The sequence below is a fragment of the Caretta caretta genome, chromosome 8 (genome assembly GCF_965140235.1).
Source record: "Caretta caretta isolate rCarCar2 chromosome 8, rCarCar1.hap1, whole genome shotgun sequence".
Lineage (NCBI taxonomy): Eukaryota > Metazoa > Chordata > Testudines > Cheloniidae > Caretta > Caretta caretta.
Genome location: NC_134213.1, coordinates 75,844,382 through 75,859,209, shown reverse-complemented (window position 1 = coordinate 75,859,209; position 14,828 = coordinate 75,844,382). Strand labels below are relative to the sequence as shown.

At 38.9% G+C, this 14,828-nt stretch overlaps 1 protein-coding gene across 1 annotated transcript in view; it reads left to right on the top strand.

Annotated features, from left to right (window-relative positions):
* The first annotated feature begins 794 nt into the window (after positions 1-794).
* The window catches only part of BRDT (bromodomain testis associated), a 38,151-nt gene continuing 24,117 nt past the window's right edge, over positions 795-14,828 (top strand). Inside the window, exons 1-9 of the mRNA XM_048861627.2 lie at positions 795-920; positions 1,811-1,940; positions 6,190-6,368; positions 7,583-7,945; positions 9,331-9,459; positions 9,682-9,870; positions 13,255-13,439; positions 13,513-13,802; positions 13,915-14,028. Of these exons, the coding sequence (XP_048717584.1) occupies positions 810-920; positions 1,811-1,940; positions 6,190-6,368; positions 7,583-7,945; positions 9,331-9,459; positions 9,682-9,870; positions 13,255-13,439; positions 13,513-13,802; positions 13,915-14,028 (1,690 nt within the window). The 5' untranslated portion in view covers positions 795-809. The remainder of the gene's footprint in view (positions 921-1,810; positions 1,941-6,189; positions 6,369-7,582; positions 7,946-9,330; positions 9,460-9,681; positions 9,871-13,254; positions 13,440-13,512; positions 13,803-13,914; positions 14,029-14,828) is intronic.

Below are 14,828 nucleotides of genomic sequence, written 5' to 3'. Positions count from 1 at the left end.
TAGTTATAGGTGCTTCAGAGGTTGTCATTACTAACTTAATTATTTGAAGCATATGTAACCTAGTTAATAGGAGTGTAAAACTGTTGAATGTTTCTGATTTCTTCTAACCTAGCGATTAACAACTGGGTGCTAATTCCCAGAGGTGGAAGTGAGCAATTCTACTAGGATATATATTTTTTAAATGGTCAGTCAGCTAAGACTTGAATTCACCTTTGTCTTTAGGGAAGCACCATGGCCCAATGGATAACGTACTGGACAAATATCAAGAGACCTAGACTCTAGTCCCAGCGCTACCTGCAATTTTGTGCGAGTCTCTTTGCCTGTCTTTGCTTCCATTTCTCCATCTGGGAAATGGGGATGCTTATTTTCACTTGTAAATTGCTTTGAAACCAACAGATGAAAAGTGCTATACAAGAGAACTACTATTCCTAGCAGAAGTGTCATTTGTCCACATGGTCCTATTCAATAATACTATTGAAATTAATACTTTTTTTAAAAAATCTATCCTGCAAGGGGAAGAGTACAAAGAAATTAAGTTCCATAATACCTCTGCTGTTGTGGCGCTTACGATGCTTTTAATGGTAATTTTAAACCTGAAGGAAAGCTTTCTTTTAATAGAATGTTCCTATTCCAAATTTAGCAACATAGTAGTTCTGTTCTCCTGTTAAGGTTAACAGGTTGTCCTCAAATGTACAAGAGCACTCATGTTCTAGTAATACTTATTAATCTTTAATTAAATTCACAAATTAATATAGTTTTAACCATCTTTTTCAAAACCACAGGATTATTATAATATCATTAAGAAACCCATGGACTTGAGCACAATTAAAAAGCGTTTGGAACATAATTATTATACAAAAGCTACAGACTGCATTGAAGACTTTAAAACTATGTTCACGAACTGCTATGTGTATAACAAGGTATGTAAAATGCTAAAAAGAGGGGACTGTAGTAAATGATAGTGATCAGTAGGCCATATACCCAATTCTGAAAGTGTTTGCTATTGATGCATTTTGTTACTTGTAACAGCCAAATAACCTAACGTGTCTCTGAATTTTAATGGAAAACATTCATTTAAATAGGCTGCTAGTATTTATTCAAACTTACCAAAAGCACCTAGTCAATCTCTAGCCATCTGTACAATTCATTGAAAGGATAAATGTCCCCACACAAGGATCCTACCAACAAATCCACTACAACATAGCCCATGTAATCGCACAACAAACATGTCTAACAATTAAAAAGCTTATCATAAGTAAGACGCATGTACACACGCTCCTGATTATCCTGAATCCCACATTCCACTCCTTCAGGAAGCTGGGTGAATACATGAGCTTTGCAATGGATAATGACTGACAAAATAGTGTGTGACGGACCAAGGGAAGAAGCAACTTTTAAGATGCTTCTTATGCATGGCAAACTCAGGTGATTTTGTTCTAATACTTGATTGCAGTATCCTCGGGAGTTGAAGGATGCTCAAGTGAACAGTCTGAAACTTGTCTCCGTGTAGGGGTGGGATGGTTGGGGAAATATTGAAGGAAATAATAAAGGGGTGGCGGGGCATTTAGTCTTTCAATATAATCACAATTTGTTGTGGAACTGGTGGCGTGGGTTATGTAACCCTTTTAAGGTTGTTCTGTAATAACCTCAGATTGACAGTAAACTTGTACTGCACGATGCTACAGAACATGGGTGTATTGTAATGCTACTGAACATAATACTCTTGTACATTGTATATTAAATTATTGTATTGTATATTAAAGTATATTGCCTATATTCTGTGATTTACAAACATAATTATATCTTGCAGCCAGGTGATGACATCGTTTTTATGGCACAAGAGCTAGAAAAAGTATTTATGCAGAAAGTGGCACAAATGCCTCCAGAAGAGAGAATAGTGATAGTCAACAAAGGGAAAAGAAAAGGAAAGAAACAAGAAGGTAAATACTAGACTACATACAGTGTTAATATATTAACTTGCTAACAGTTCAAATTTTAATTATGACTTTTTTTGTAAACATCAAATTGTGGAAGAGTTGATATTCTTGTCCATAGAATGGTAAAATTTTACGGCAACTGTAAGCAGTTTACTATTTAGACTAAAACCTAATGCTACTAAACTTTACTGTGGAGCAGTTGGGGTGAGGACTCTGTATTTCACAAAATGACAACTGTCACTTGATTTTCCTGGAGTTCAGTAGACAGGCAAAAAATCATTGCTTCAAAGTTTAAGCAGGTTCAATATGCCAATAATAAATACCCTCCCCAGTTCTAGTTGAATAACTTACTTTTTTTAAATTCTACCTTTTGACATGAGTTTGAGGTTTAGCTCATTCTCTGCATTGACAGTTAACAGGTACAGTAGTATAGTTTTAGGAAAAATTGTTTATCCATCTGATGAAAGATGCTTCCTGAAAGGAGCAGAAGTGCAGTGCATATGTTCCATAAATGACTTAGTTTTTTTTATTGTAAGCTAGTTAATATACTTTTAAGTTAGGAAGTTTAAAAGTAAAATATTAACTATTTGAAAAGGGAAATGCAAGTCTGTTAGCCTTCTTCCAGGTGTGAGAGCAGAGGTGTGCAGGTCAAGAGCGATCCGGTTTTCTATTCTTATCTCTGTCGCTAAATCACTATTTGTCACTGATAAAATTGTTTAGTATTCTTGTACCTCTGCTTCTTCCTTTCTGTAAAATTAAGATGCTTCTGAGCACTTCACAGAAGTGTGATCTGCTGATTTAAAGGTGCTGTATAAACAAATGTATTATAATAAGGCTGTTGATTAATCGCAGTTAAATCATGGGACTAACTCCAAATTAATCACAGTTTTAATTGCACTTTAAACAATAGAATACTAATTTAAATTAATTTATTTAATAATCCAAAATTAAATTTTTATTTAAATTTATTAAATATTTTGGATGTTTTTCTACATTTTCATATATATTGATTTCAATTACAACATAGAATACAAAGTGTATATTTTTTATTTCAAATATTTTCACTGTAAAAATAAACAAAACATAGTATTTTATAGTTCACCTCATGAAAGTACTGTACTGCAATCTTTGTTGTGAAAGTGCAACTTATAAATGTAGAACTATTAACTCATATATAACAATATGCTGCTCTTCATTTCCTTTCACAATGAGGATATATACTTTGGCCATGAACTGGGTATCCGTTTGAAAATCTGATTCTCATAAAATGGCTCTACCATCATGCTGTCCAAACAGGTTGTTTGTTTGTTTGGTTTTTTTTTTTGTCCGTCCGTCCCGTCCCCCCGACCCCAACTCTACATATTTGGAGCTTTGTGAGTCATACCTTTATTAAACATTATACATAACGTTTACCATAGTTTATCACAAGTTCATACTTGTCTGTTTTCAAGGGTATTGGGTATTGTATGTTGCCAGAGAGACACATTTAACAGGAAAGATAAGTGAGAATGTATTCTCTCTGTAGGAATCAAAAGTACATTATGTTGGATTTGCCTTGAAACTACAAGATAGATACATGATGACACAGGTGACAACTCTTGGGTCTGTGCACTTGGCAGTAGAGCAGCAGTCTTGAGCTGTTATCTCTAACAAATGATACTGTGTGATGTCTTAATTAGAGCTGCAGCACCCTATCCCCAGTTGCCTCCTATGACTCCTTCACTTCTGACAGTAAAGGGGCACTGCTCTCAGCTGCCTCTGCTGTATCACCCTGTTCGCTTGATGGCTATCTACCAAAACTTGTGTAAATTTGTCGTGCAGTGTCCTGTATTTAAATATTCTGTTACTGCTGTACTTATGGTGTAGGCCTCATGGCTCCATGTTTTCTGGAGTTAATCCTCTGTCAAACACTTATACTACTTTGAAGAAGAAAGAAGACACTTGAGGATTCCCCGTTTCCTTTTATCTCAAGTATATCTGAGAAGCATCCCAAGGAGAGGCCCTAATTGTTTTTGTGCCTTGCCCTCTTGCATCCCACCCCTCAAGCAGCTGAGCCAGAAATAAAAAAGGGCAAGCTAACTGGGAGCACAGCCAAAAAAAAAGTGGCATTGCATTTTGGCATGCCTGAGGTGACTGCCCTATTTGCCCATCCTGAGAACTGACCCTAAGCATCCCTATGGTGTCTTAAAATGACCTGGTGTGGTGTCTGCTAGAGGAATAAAACAGTCTGCTTTGAGGTGGACCATGACTTACTATTTTTTTTTATCTTACCATGTTACTTTTTTGGTCTCCCCAGTGCTCCCTAGAAGACAATAAGCCTCCATGCTTGAAAGTCTCATGTGAAGCAGAATAAGGGATCTTCACTACGTTGACAGGTTTTAGAGTAGCAACCATGTTAGTCTGTATCCGCAAAAAGAAAAGGAGTACTTGTGGCACATTAGAGACTAACCAATTTATCTGAGCATAAGCTTTTGTGAGCTACAGCTCACTTCATCGGATACATGCAATGGAAGTGAGCTGTAGCTCACGAAAGCTTATGCTCAAATAAATTTCTTAGTCTCTAAGGTGCCACAAGTACTCCTTCACTATGTTGAATGTCTACACAAATGCCACACTTCTCCAGTTCACTCAAAAGTATGTGCCACCACGGCCTGGCTATTGCCTAATCTAGATACAAAGTATCCTTGGAACATTAGGCACTTTAAATGTTTAAACTTTCATGGTGCATTTGGCTAGCACTTGTGCTGAGGAAATTACTGATGTTCCTGCATGAAGCTCCCTAACAAAATATTAGTTTCTCTTTAAGAAAGGCTTATCCTTACTTTTGATACTAAACAGGACCAGGCCAGACATCTTGAAATGCCTATAAAGGGCTAGGGTGGCAGTGAAAAATGACCAGTGCTGACAACAGCCATGCTACCCTGGCAGTCTATACAAGTGGTGGCTAGGAAGAAAGTTGGCTTCTAGGGATAACTCCAGATTTCCTTTCCATCCTCTTGGAGAAAATTGTGCAGGAAAAGAAGTCATTTTGGTGCCCCATTTTGGTGCCATTCCATCTTACATTAAATTCTTCATTAACGAGGTGATACTGTAAATGCATCTCACTACTTTCAGAGCTGGTATCAAGATTCAGTTTCAATAAGTCACCTATCAAGGTTACTCATACGCCCTTGCATCCATCCCAGGGAGGTTCTCTTCCACAATCTGTTTCAAAGATCTTAAGGACTTCATGTGGAGTAACTAATGTCCTGCGATAATGTACCCAACCTCTCTTGCTTACCACTCAACGTGTTCTGCTCTTTGAGAACCATCTCTTAATGTTTGGCAGAGTGAATATTTTATTGTCACCTTTGGCAGGCCTTTGATTTTTAGGGTCACATTAAAGAAGTCTCTGCTTCCACAGTGAACCTTCAATCAGACTTCACATGGGAGATTTATGAGGGCAGCCACCTGGAGTACACAACTATAAATCATTGTTGCTTGGACTCCTCAAGTTAATAATTAGCTTATTAACTAGTGGTCTTACAGAACCCCTTTTCCAAGCTAAGTAGTTTTAGTAGTAAACAAATTAGTAAACTTAATTTTGGAATATTGGAATTTGGAATAGTAAATCTTAAATTACAGAGAGGATTTCTGTCACAGACTGTTTATCTGGTATCTGTTCCTAGTTCCAGTACTACTTCTATTCTAGTCCACTTTTTTTTTTTTAAATCCAAATGGCAGACCTCAATGGAGAAATTCAATTTCCAAAAATAGAAACCTAAAAAAGCCTGTATCTCTGGAAAAAAGATGACTCAACTAACTATTGCATTCAAAGATAAATAGTTTAGTTCAGTTTTTTTCAAGGGCATTAATTGGATTGAAGACTCTTGGGGGGCACTATGGCTCCGCTGCTGAAACAGCACTTCAGATCTGAACTGGGAGAGTCCCCATCTGGACTTGCATTAGGAGCATGAACGCAAGAGTGGTAATTGTTGCACTTATGTATAGCTTCAGAGAGCACCAATTGCAGGTAAGTATTTGGTCAGTTGAAAATAAGACAATGTGGCCTTTGGGCCTACAAACAGGAGCTTTGTGAAAGGAAATGTAAAGATGGGGGTTTGATACATTCATTAATGGGATTATGACTAAGTTGCCTGCAATAACAGGAGGCTGGACTCGATGACCTAGGAGATCTCTTCTGTAAGAACATAGGACTGGAACTGTTGGGACACCAAAGTACACATCTCTGTAAATTGGTTTGATTTATTAGGAGCTCAGCAGCCTGATTCAGGAGTTTGTACCACTAAGCAAAATCAACTGCAGAAGCAACTTGAAAGCATTGTTAAGCAGCCTCAAGTGATGACTCCGGTACCACAGCAGCCTGTGCTAGCCCCTCTGTCAATGACTCAGTCGACTACCTTAATGTCAGCCACACTACCTATATCAAAAGTAAGTTGCCTTTTGAATACTGGCTTCTAAATGAAAGTAGATTGATACTATCTGGGGCAGTAGTTGGTACATCCACGTATAATGTGTCTCACAATGCACAAAACTAATGGAACACCATTTAACATAAAGCACTGTGGATGAACACAACCTATTTATCTTGCATCCTATAAAATGTAGATTTTTTTTTTATACACAATTTCTGATCTCTCGAATAAGTGGGGCAGCGCTAATTACAGTATTTAGGGCAGAGGTTGAGTCAAAATGTAGGGTTATTGCATATTTAAATCTGGGTGTTTTGCTTTTCTTTGTGCTGAGATGAGTTAAAGAACGTGTTTGTTTTTCAGAAAGATGGTTTGAGAGACTGGTAGCTTTGCTTTATGTTAAGTTAAAGGTAGTTTCCAGATATGGGGACAGATCTCTGCTAAACTTCAAAATTAAATATTTAAAAGGAACTGATTTAATGTAAACTAAGTCCATGATATGATGGAAATACTTGATTTTTCAAAATAAGCAGATTACCTGTTAAATCTATAACAGAATAGTTATTTTAAACAACTCGTTTGTATGAGCTACCAAAAACAATTGCTGTTATCTAGACCTGTGTGTGAAAACATGCCATTTTGGTTAGCTCAAACCATCTCCTATCAACTAGCTTTGTTTCAACTATTCCAGCTGGAAACATGCATGCTCTCTCCCAGACCTTTTTCAGAAAAGTAAAAATATGTATCTGGTGAGTGTCTTAGTGAGTTAGTGGCAAAGTGCATATATTGTATCTCTTCCAAACCAGCGGCAGCACAATGTTAGACAAAACTTACGAGCTAAAAGCTTGTACTGATGGCCTCTAATTAGGCCTCAAATACTAGAGTGCAGCAATCTTTGTATTTGCTGGTGGCTGTTCTTATGTCAACTTCATAATCTAGTAACTTTTTTGAGATTTTACCCTACTTAAAAGTGACCGCAAAATAGATTAAACTGTAGTACGCTTTCCTTCCAACTCTAAAGAAGAAAGTATTACATTTGATGCTAGATTTGTAACACTTTTCTGAAAATGTAGGTCTTAAATATAAAATTGTAGAAACAAGTTCTACAGTTGTGGATAAAAAATACAGAAGCTTTTTGTCTAAAAAACCAAAAAAGTTTCTCTTTTGCTATTTATAGTGGAATTGTGCTGTTTTAGTTACTTGAAATATTCTGTGTGAACTTTTGTTTTCTAGGTTAAAAAGGGTGTGAAAAGGAAGGCTGATACTACTACAATATTCACAGCAAGCTGTGAATCTTCTCCAGCACTTAATGAACCAAAAGTTGCTAAAATATCATGTAGAGGAGAAAGTGAATGTAGTGTACCAGACAGTCTTCTAAAGAAAGACTTGCCAGATTCTCAACAGCCACTTGAAATTGTCAAAAATGTTCAGTTATCAGAACAACTAAAGCATTGTAGTGAGATCCTTAAAGAAATGTTTGCAAAGAAACATGCATCATATGCTTGGCCTTTCTATAAACCTGTAGACATTACAGCTTTGGGGCTCAATGACCACCATGATACCACGAAATGCCCTATAGACCTTGGAACTATTAAGGTAAGGGGTTTTGGCTAGATTCACAACTCTAGTTTATTCTCATGTGTAAGGGATTTATGGTCCTAAATTAAATATACCTTTTTAAATTGAATCTGAAAATGTCATGAAGACTTGGTTCTTTAAGGAAAGTAAATCTAGGCACAAAGACTGCATATCCTGTTGTACATAGTGTCTTACGGTTATTTCATGTTGTTGATTAACTTCTTAAGTAATTAGTTTGCTTACTTGTAGGGTGAACTGAGCTCAAAAATTAGTAAGAGGTCTTACATCACAGTTAGACTTTCACTCAAGCAAACTTCTAGTCATGATGCAAGCTTTCCAAGTTTCTAGCCTATCTGTATAAACCTACTGGGGCACAGGTAAAAGTACCTTTTTGGGTCACTTTTTATATATGCTGACAGTAGTCTTCTATATAAACAGGTGATAGTCTCTATCCTTTTCCCAGTACTTAAGCATCACTCTAGCCCTTCAAGACTCGCTCTCATGATGCAATCTGAAACCTCAAACGCCCAGATGTCTCAACTGTGTAAGCTCCCTGTTTTGTCTTAAACTTAACTGCTCCCCTATCTTAATTGGTAGGGCCATAATTCAGACTCTGTCATGTTTGTCCCCATTTATAAAAAACACAATAAGTCCTTTAGACAGTGTAGTCAAGGACTGAAAAAATGGATACATATTTTTATAAAATATTGATTTCTAAAGTTGGGTTCCCAGACTCTTATTTAGCTACCTAAATAAGTAGCTTAAGTTTCAGAAGAGTTGAGAACTTAATGGCTCCCATTGACTTCAGTGGAGCTGTCAGGTACTCAGTTCTTCTGAAAATTAGGCCACTTATTTAGGTAGCTAAATTAGGGTCTGGGAACCCAACTTTAACTGCCCATATTTATTTTTTATTTATTGCAAAACCTTGGCCCGGATTTATTAGAGTATTTCAGTCATCTACATGAGTTACAATACAAATTAAAGAGAGGACAGGTGCAGAACAAATGTAGATTCTTTATAATCTATAACTGAACATTAGCTAAAGCTTTTTGGTACTACAACAGAAAGTTTAGTTATTCAGATCCTGTTAGTATCATAGCTTTAATTCAATAAAGTTATATTGCTCACAGTTAATATTTGCAACAGAATATTCTAAGTCAGAAGAGGCTATGTGATGTATGAGCTTGTGTGGTGTGTGTGTTGGGGTTTTTTTTTTTTTTTCTTTAATGATGGTTTTGGAGCTTCTGCAGTATGGTAACCTTACTGCACAAGATTTATTCTGATGCTGGAAGTATCAATCTTTCTTGACTTTTTTATATTTGGTGTTAAGCCCCAGATACATAGTCTGTAGCTTAAAATTTATATCATCTAAAAAGCAACTTCATTATTCTGTTTCCTCATAGAAGAAAATGGATAACTATGAATATAAAGATACACAAGCGTTTGCTGCAGATATTAGATTAATGTTTATGAATTGCTACAAATACAACTCTCCAGACCATGAAGTGGTTGCTATGGCAAGAAAACTGCAGGTGAGTTATCACTTAATAAATTAAACTGGACCACCAAGATTCCCACTGTGGAGCTGTTCTGGTAATGGCTCTTGGAGAATTAGCATAGGAGATAGAAGAGAAATCATTGGGTGCTAGGTGACCTGTGACTACTCTAGGACATCTAGACCAATACAAAGAAATCAGTAAAGATGAAAAACTCTTCTATAAAAGAGGTCCCAACATTTTTTATTTATATTTTAGGATATCTTTGAGATGCAATTTGCCAAAATTCCAGATGAACCTGTTGCAAGTATACCACCATCACAGCCCAAAACACAAATAGCAAGTGCTTTTTCTAGTGAAAGCACCAGTGATGACTCCACAGAAGAAAGATCATCCGAAGATTCAGAAGAGGAAAGAACAAGGCGCCTTGCAAAGCTTCAGGAGCAAGTAAGCAACAATGCTCTGTACAAAGTGCGTGACTATTATAGCCTTGGGTGGCTCTTGTTCATATGTATCCATTCTAAGGTCTAGAACCAAGTGCTAGGAACCCAAGTAAAGAAGTTTTTTTAAATGTATGTCCAGAAGTGTGCATTTGGGGTGGTGGTACAGAATTATTTTCTTATGTGGTAGCACACTACACTGTGGTTACTTTGTGGGAGATGATAGATTCATAGAATATCAGGGTTGGAAGGGACCTCAGGAGTCCCTAGTCCAGCCCCCTCTCAAAGCAGGACCAATCCCCAATTTTTGCCCCAGATCCCTAAATGGCCCCCTCAAGGATTGAACTCACAACCCTGGGTTTAGCAGGCCAATGCTCAAACCACTGAGTTATCCCAGGCTTAACTTTCTACATACTGGCTTCAGAGCCTTCAGTAGGCAGATGTTGTTGAATAGGATATCTGCTACCTGTTCTTTAAAATGCATTGGATTAAAATTTCAAAAGTGCCTAAATCCAGTTGGTATTGCCTTGTTCTGAAGCCCCAATCCAATTGGGCTCTTTGCCCCTCTCAAGCAGTTGAAGAGGCAGCCAGTTAGCATCAAGACAAGTCGCTTAGGGCAGTGGTTTTCAAATTGTGATTCACAACCCAGTACTGGGTTGCGGAATGGAAGGCACTGGGTTGCGGCGGCTCTGGTCAGTGCCACCGACTGGGCCATTAAAACTCCCGTCAGCAGTGCTGCCCAGCTAAGGCAGGCTAGTCCCTATCTGTTCAGACACCACACTATGCCCCGGAAGTGGCCAGCAGCAGGTCCGGCTCCTAGATGCGGGGGGCCACGGGGCTCCGAGCAGTGGCTCCGCACTCTCATTGGTCTGTTCCCGGCCAATGGGAGGTGGGCAGGGGGAGGAGGGGAAGAACGGTGCCTTTGCCTAGGAGCCAGACCTGCTGCTGGCTGCTTCTGGGGCACAGAGTGGTCCACAGTGCCAGGACAGGTAGGAAGTCTGCCTCTGTACCCCGGCTGTGCTGCTGACCAGGAGCCGCTGGAGGTAATCCCATGCCCCAATCCTCTGCCCCAGCCCTGAGTCCCCCCCCCGCCCAAACCTGGAGCCCCCTCCTGCAACCCTAACTCTTCATTCCTGGCCGCACCCCAGAGCCTGCACCCCCTTCCCAGAGCTCTGATCCCCTCCTGCCCTAGCCCAGAGCCCCCTCCCACACTCTGAACTCCTCATTCGCAGCCCTTGCCCCCGTACCCCAACCCTCTGCCTGAGCCCCTCCCTAACCCCTCATCCCCAGCTCTGTTGGGTCATGGGCATCAACAGTTTTGTTCAACTGGGTGGCCAGAAAAAAAGTTTGAAAACCACTGACTTGGGGTATGTCTACGCTTACAAGGGATCGACGCTATGGCAATCGATCCACTGGTGGGTCTAGTGAAGAGCCGCTAAATCAACCACAGATTGCTCTCCCGTTGACTCTGGTACTCCACTGGAATGAGAAGGGTAAGATGGTTGACCCAGGGTGGTGTAGACACCGCAATAAGTCGACCTAAGCTATGTTGACTCCAGGTACATTATTCACATAGCTGGAGTTGTGTAACTTAGGTCAACTTCTCCCCATAGTGTAGGCTTGCCCTTAAGCTCTCTTGCTTACTCCAGATCCTACTGAGCTATAGTTCTAGCCTCTGGCTATTCAATTACCCCTTCCTTTTTTAACTGTGTCCTTCCCAGGACTTTTTCTTTCATGAATACCTTGCTGCCTTTGTGCCTTTAGACTCTCTCAAAGCTACTTCACTTCATAAATTATCACCATCCTATGTTAACTACTTTCAGGCACACTGACCTGGACTCTTAAATGCCTAACATAATAATGAAACTCCTTCAGGTTTTCAGTCCGATGAGCAATCTAATGCTTTGTTTGTTTTGTCTTTGAATTTTGAGTTGTCCTAAAATGATCATGAATATGTTCAAGTTTTGTGGAAAGCAGGTCAATAAGATGCTAGGCTACATTAAACTATTGTAAACAAGATTGTGAAGTTTCTACTGTATCACTGCTGGGTGTGCCTGTCTGAGGAACAATATCAGTAGGAATTATTCTAACATACTCTAAAGATCATAGGTCAAATCTAAAAATTTATTCCAAATTTAAGGGAATGTAATTAATCTATGACACTCTTTTCAACTCCTAATTTAAGAGGAGGCTGCATGCAGACTCTCTCATCCACAACCTCCAAATTCTAAGAATGAAAGAAGGCTATTACATTCTCAGTCTCCCTGCTGGGCAAGAAAGCATCAGTGATAAGTTACTTAAAAATTAATTGCACCACTGAAACTCAACTCTTTCCAAAATTCAAGTTGGAACGTCTACAGCTCCTCTATTTTCTGTCAGTTTAGTGTTGATTGCAGTCCCTTTATGAAGGCTATCTTAGTATCATCTTACTCTTTTAAAAATATAATTTATTGAATTTTAATGAGCATAGCCACTGTGAGGTTCCATCAGGACAATTACTGGGCTTTTTTGCATCTGTGTCAAGATGCTCAAATTCTGGCAAAAGTCCAGAGAAGAGTTCCAAAATCTAATGAAAGGTGGATGGGTTTTAGCTCTAAATTTCCGTGTGCTGAGCTACTTAATTTGGAAACGAACTTCTCAAACAGCATCAAGATGTGTGGTGTTTTCCATTTTGCTGAGGGCAGGCAGATTAATAATCACCCTTACTTCTGCTTAACTGTTCTGCAGTGAACTGTCGAGCTAATGTGTCTTGATGGGACTTCTTATCCATCCTTTCCTCTTTTAATCCCTATGCAGTGTAATCTGCCCCCCCGCCCTTTTTTTTTTTTAACTTGGACAAAACATGAGTGTTATCTCTGCAGGTGTTATATAGTTCCAGCTGATTGTTGAAGCCAGCACTTTGTCTTGGTTTCAGTATAACTGTCTGGCCAGACAACAAGACTTCAAAATAGCTTGGACTTATGATGTGGAAGACTCTGCCCCAACATCCTCTCTAGACTGCCTTTCACAGAAACATCTCACAGGAGGTGGGCAAGCGATGCACTGAGACACTTGAGCCCCAAGTTCCTCATGCTAAAGAAGAGCTTTGGGATGTTTCTGCAGGAAGACAATTTTTTTTGCAAATCTGGGAGGCAAGAGAAAACCCCTATGTGCACATGTAGCTGCTACAAATGTTCTCCCTCTTAATGCAAGCCCCCATTTTCCAAAGCTCCCCTCATCCTGTTTGTTCTACCTTCCAAAATCTTGTTACACGACTGAGTAAACACCCTACTATCCCTGCCCAGCTGCCAAAACTCTCCCATGGCCTTCGGGACCAGTTTTTTCCCTTCCCAATATTTTTCCTGTAATGACTATCAAGATGCTTAGTTTCCTTTCTTCTTTTCTTTGACAGCTTAAAGCTGTTCATCAGCAGTTGCGGGCATTGGCCAAAACCTCCTTGCCCAAGCTGAGGAAGAAAAAAGGGAAGTCTAAAAAGGGGAAAAGAGGCAAAGAGAAATCCAAACACAAATATGTGAATCAAAAGAAGAAAAAGCTAAAGCAAAAAAAGAAATTGAAGAAAAAACTGTCTTTAAATATGTAAGTGTGAGGGTTGTGTGGGTGACAAATTATTTTAAATTGCTCTCAATGCAGTAAACTCTCTCTCTTGTAGTCAGTCAAAGAAAACAAAGCAGCAAGTCTCACTGGCACATAAATCAGAAGATGAGGATAGTGCCAAGCCTATGAATTATGATGAAAAAAGGCAGTTGAGTTTGGACATAAATAAACTTCCTGGAGATAAGCTTGGAAAAGTGGTATATATAATACAGTCAAGAGAGCCTTCACTGAGAAACTCTAATCCTGATGAGATAGAAATAGACTTTGAAACTTTAAAAGCATCGACACTTAGAGAACTAGAGAAATATGTGATGGCTTGTTTAAGGAAAAGACCAAGAAAACATGGTGTGTATATATCATGGATAAACTCTACACAATATGTTTAACTAGAATTTATTTTGGGTTTGGATGTAGCTCTTGATGTAGCTCTTAATGTCTCTCTTTATTTCATATACAGTGAAGAAACCAGAGAAGTCAAAAGAAGAACTTAATTTTGAGAAAAAACAAGAGTTGGAAAAGAGGCTGCTGGATGTCAATGGGCAGTTAAACCCTAAAAAGCAAAATAGCAAATGTAATGTGACCATTAGTTGTACTGCTCTGTTCTTTATAATGAGATTTCCTCCTGACGTCTGTACTCTGATATAACTGGTGGGATTTCTTCCTTTTAAAATATTAGCGGCACTAGAAGTTGCTAGTCGTCACTTTTTTTTAACCTGCAAGAGTGGGAGATCTCTCCTATATTATCTCAACTACACCACAACAGTAATTTTTTGTTGGTCAGCTATTTTTTTCATCTGTTACAGAACCTTTTCTGTAACATTTTCTAAAAATATTAACAAAAATTATCTTGTACTTCATGGCGTTCGCATCTCTCAAGCAATGTAGGGTGCCAGTCAGACCACAGGAATTGCCACTTGCACCATAGCAAAGGTCTGTATTTTGTGTGGCATCCTGCATCTGATCATGGCTAATAGAAAATGCTTCAGGAAAAAGTTTCATTTAACCATGTTCCTCTTTTTCAAATCCTATTCTGGTGTGGTGGTGTGAATATTGAATTGGTTCTTTTCCACCTCCTTCATCTCTTCTTTAAGATGATAAAGACACAGTCAAGTGCCTGCAAAAAGTGTGCAGTTAAAAATGGTACATAAGAAATATCTTGGTCACTGGTTTCACCCAGCAGTCTCAGAGCAGTGGGGTCCAGGGAGAGTGGCATAAAGCTCTCTTGAACTCTAGTGTCAACAGATTAAATTCAACAGTAAATCAGCACAGAGGGTCTAATACTTCTGGAATGCATTGGTCAGGGGCCATTGCTTGGGTAAGGGCTTGTCTACGCTTACAGCACTGCAGCACCACCACCATAGGGCTTTGTGA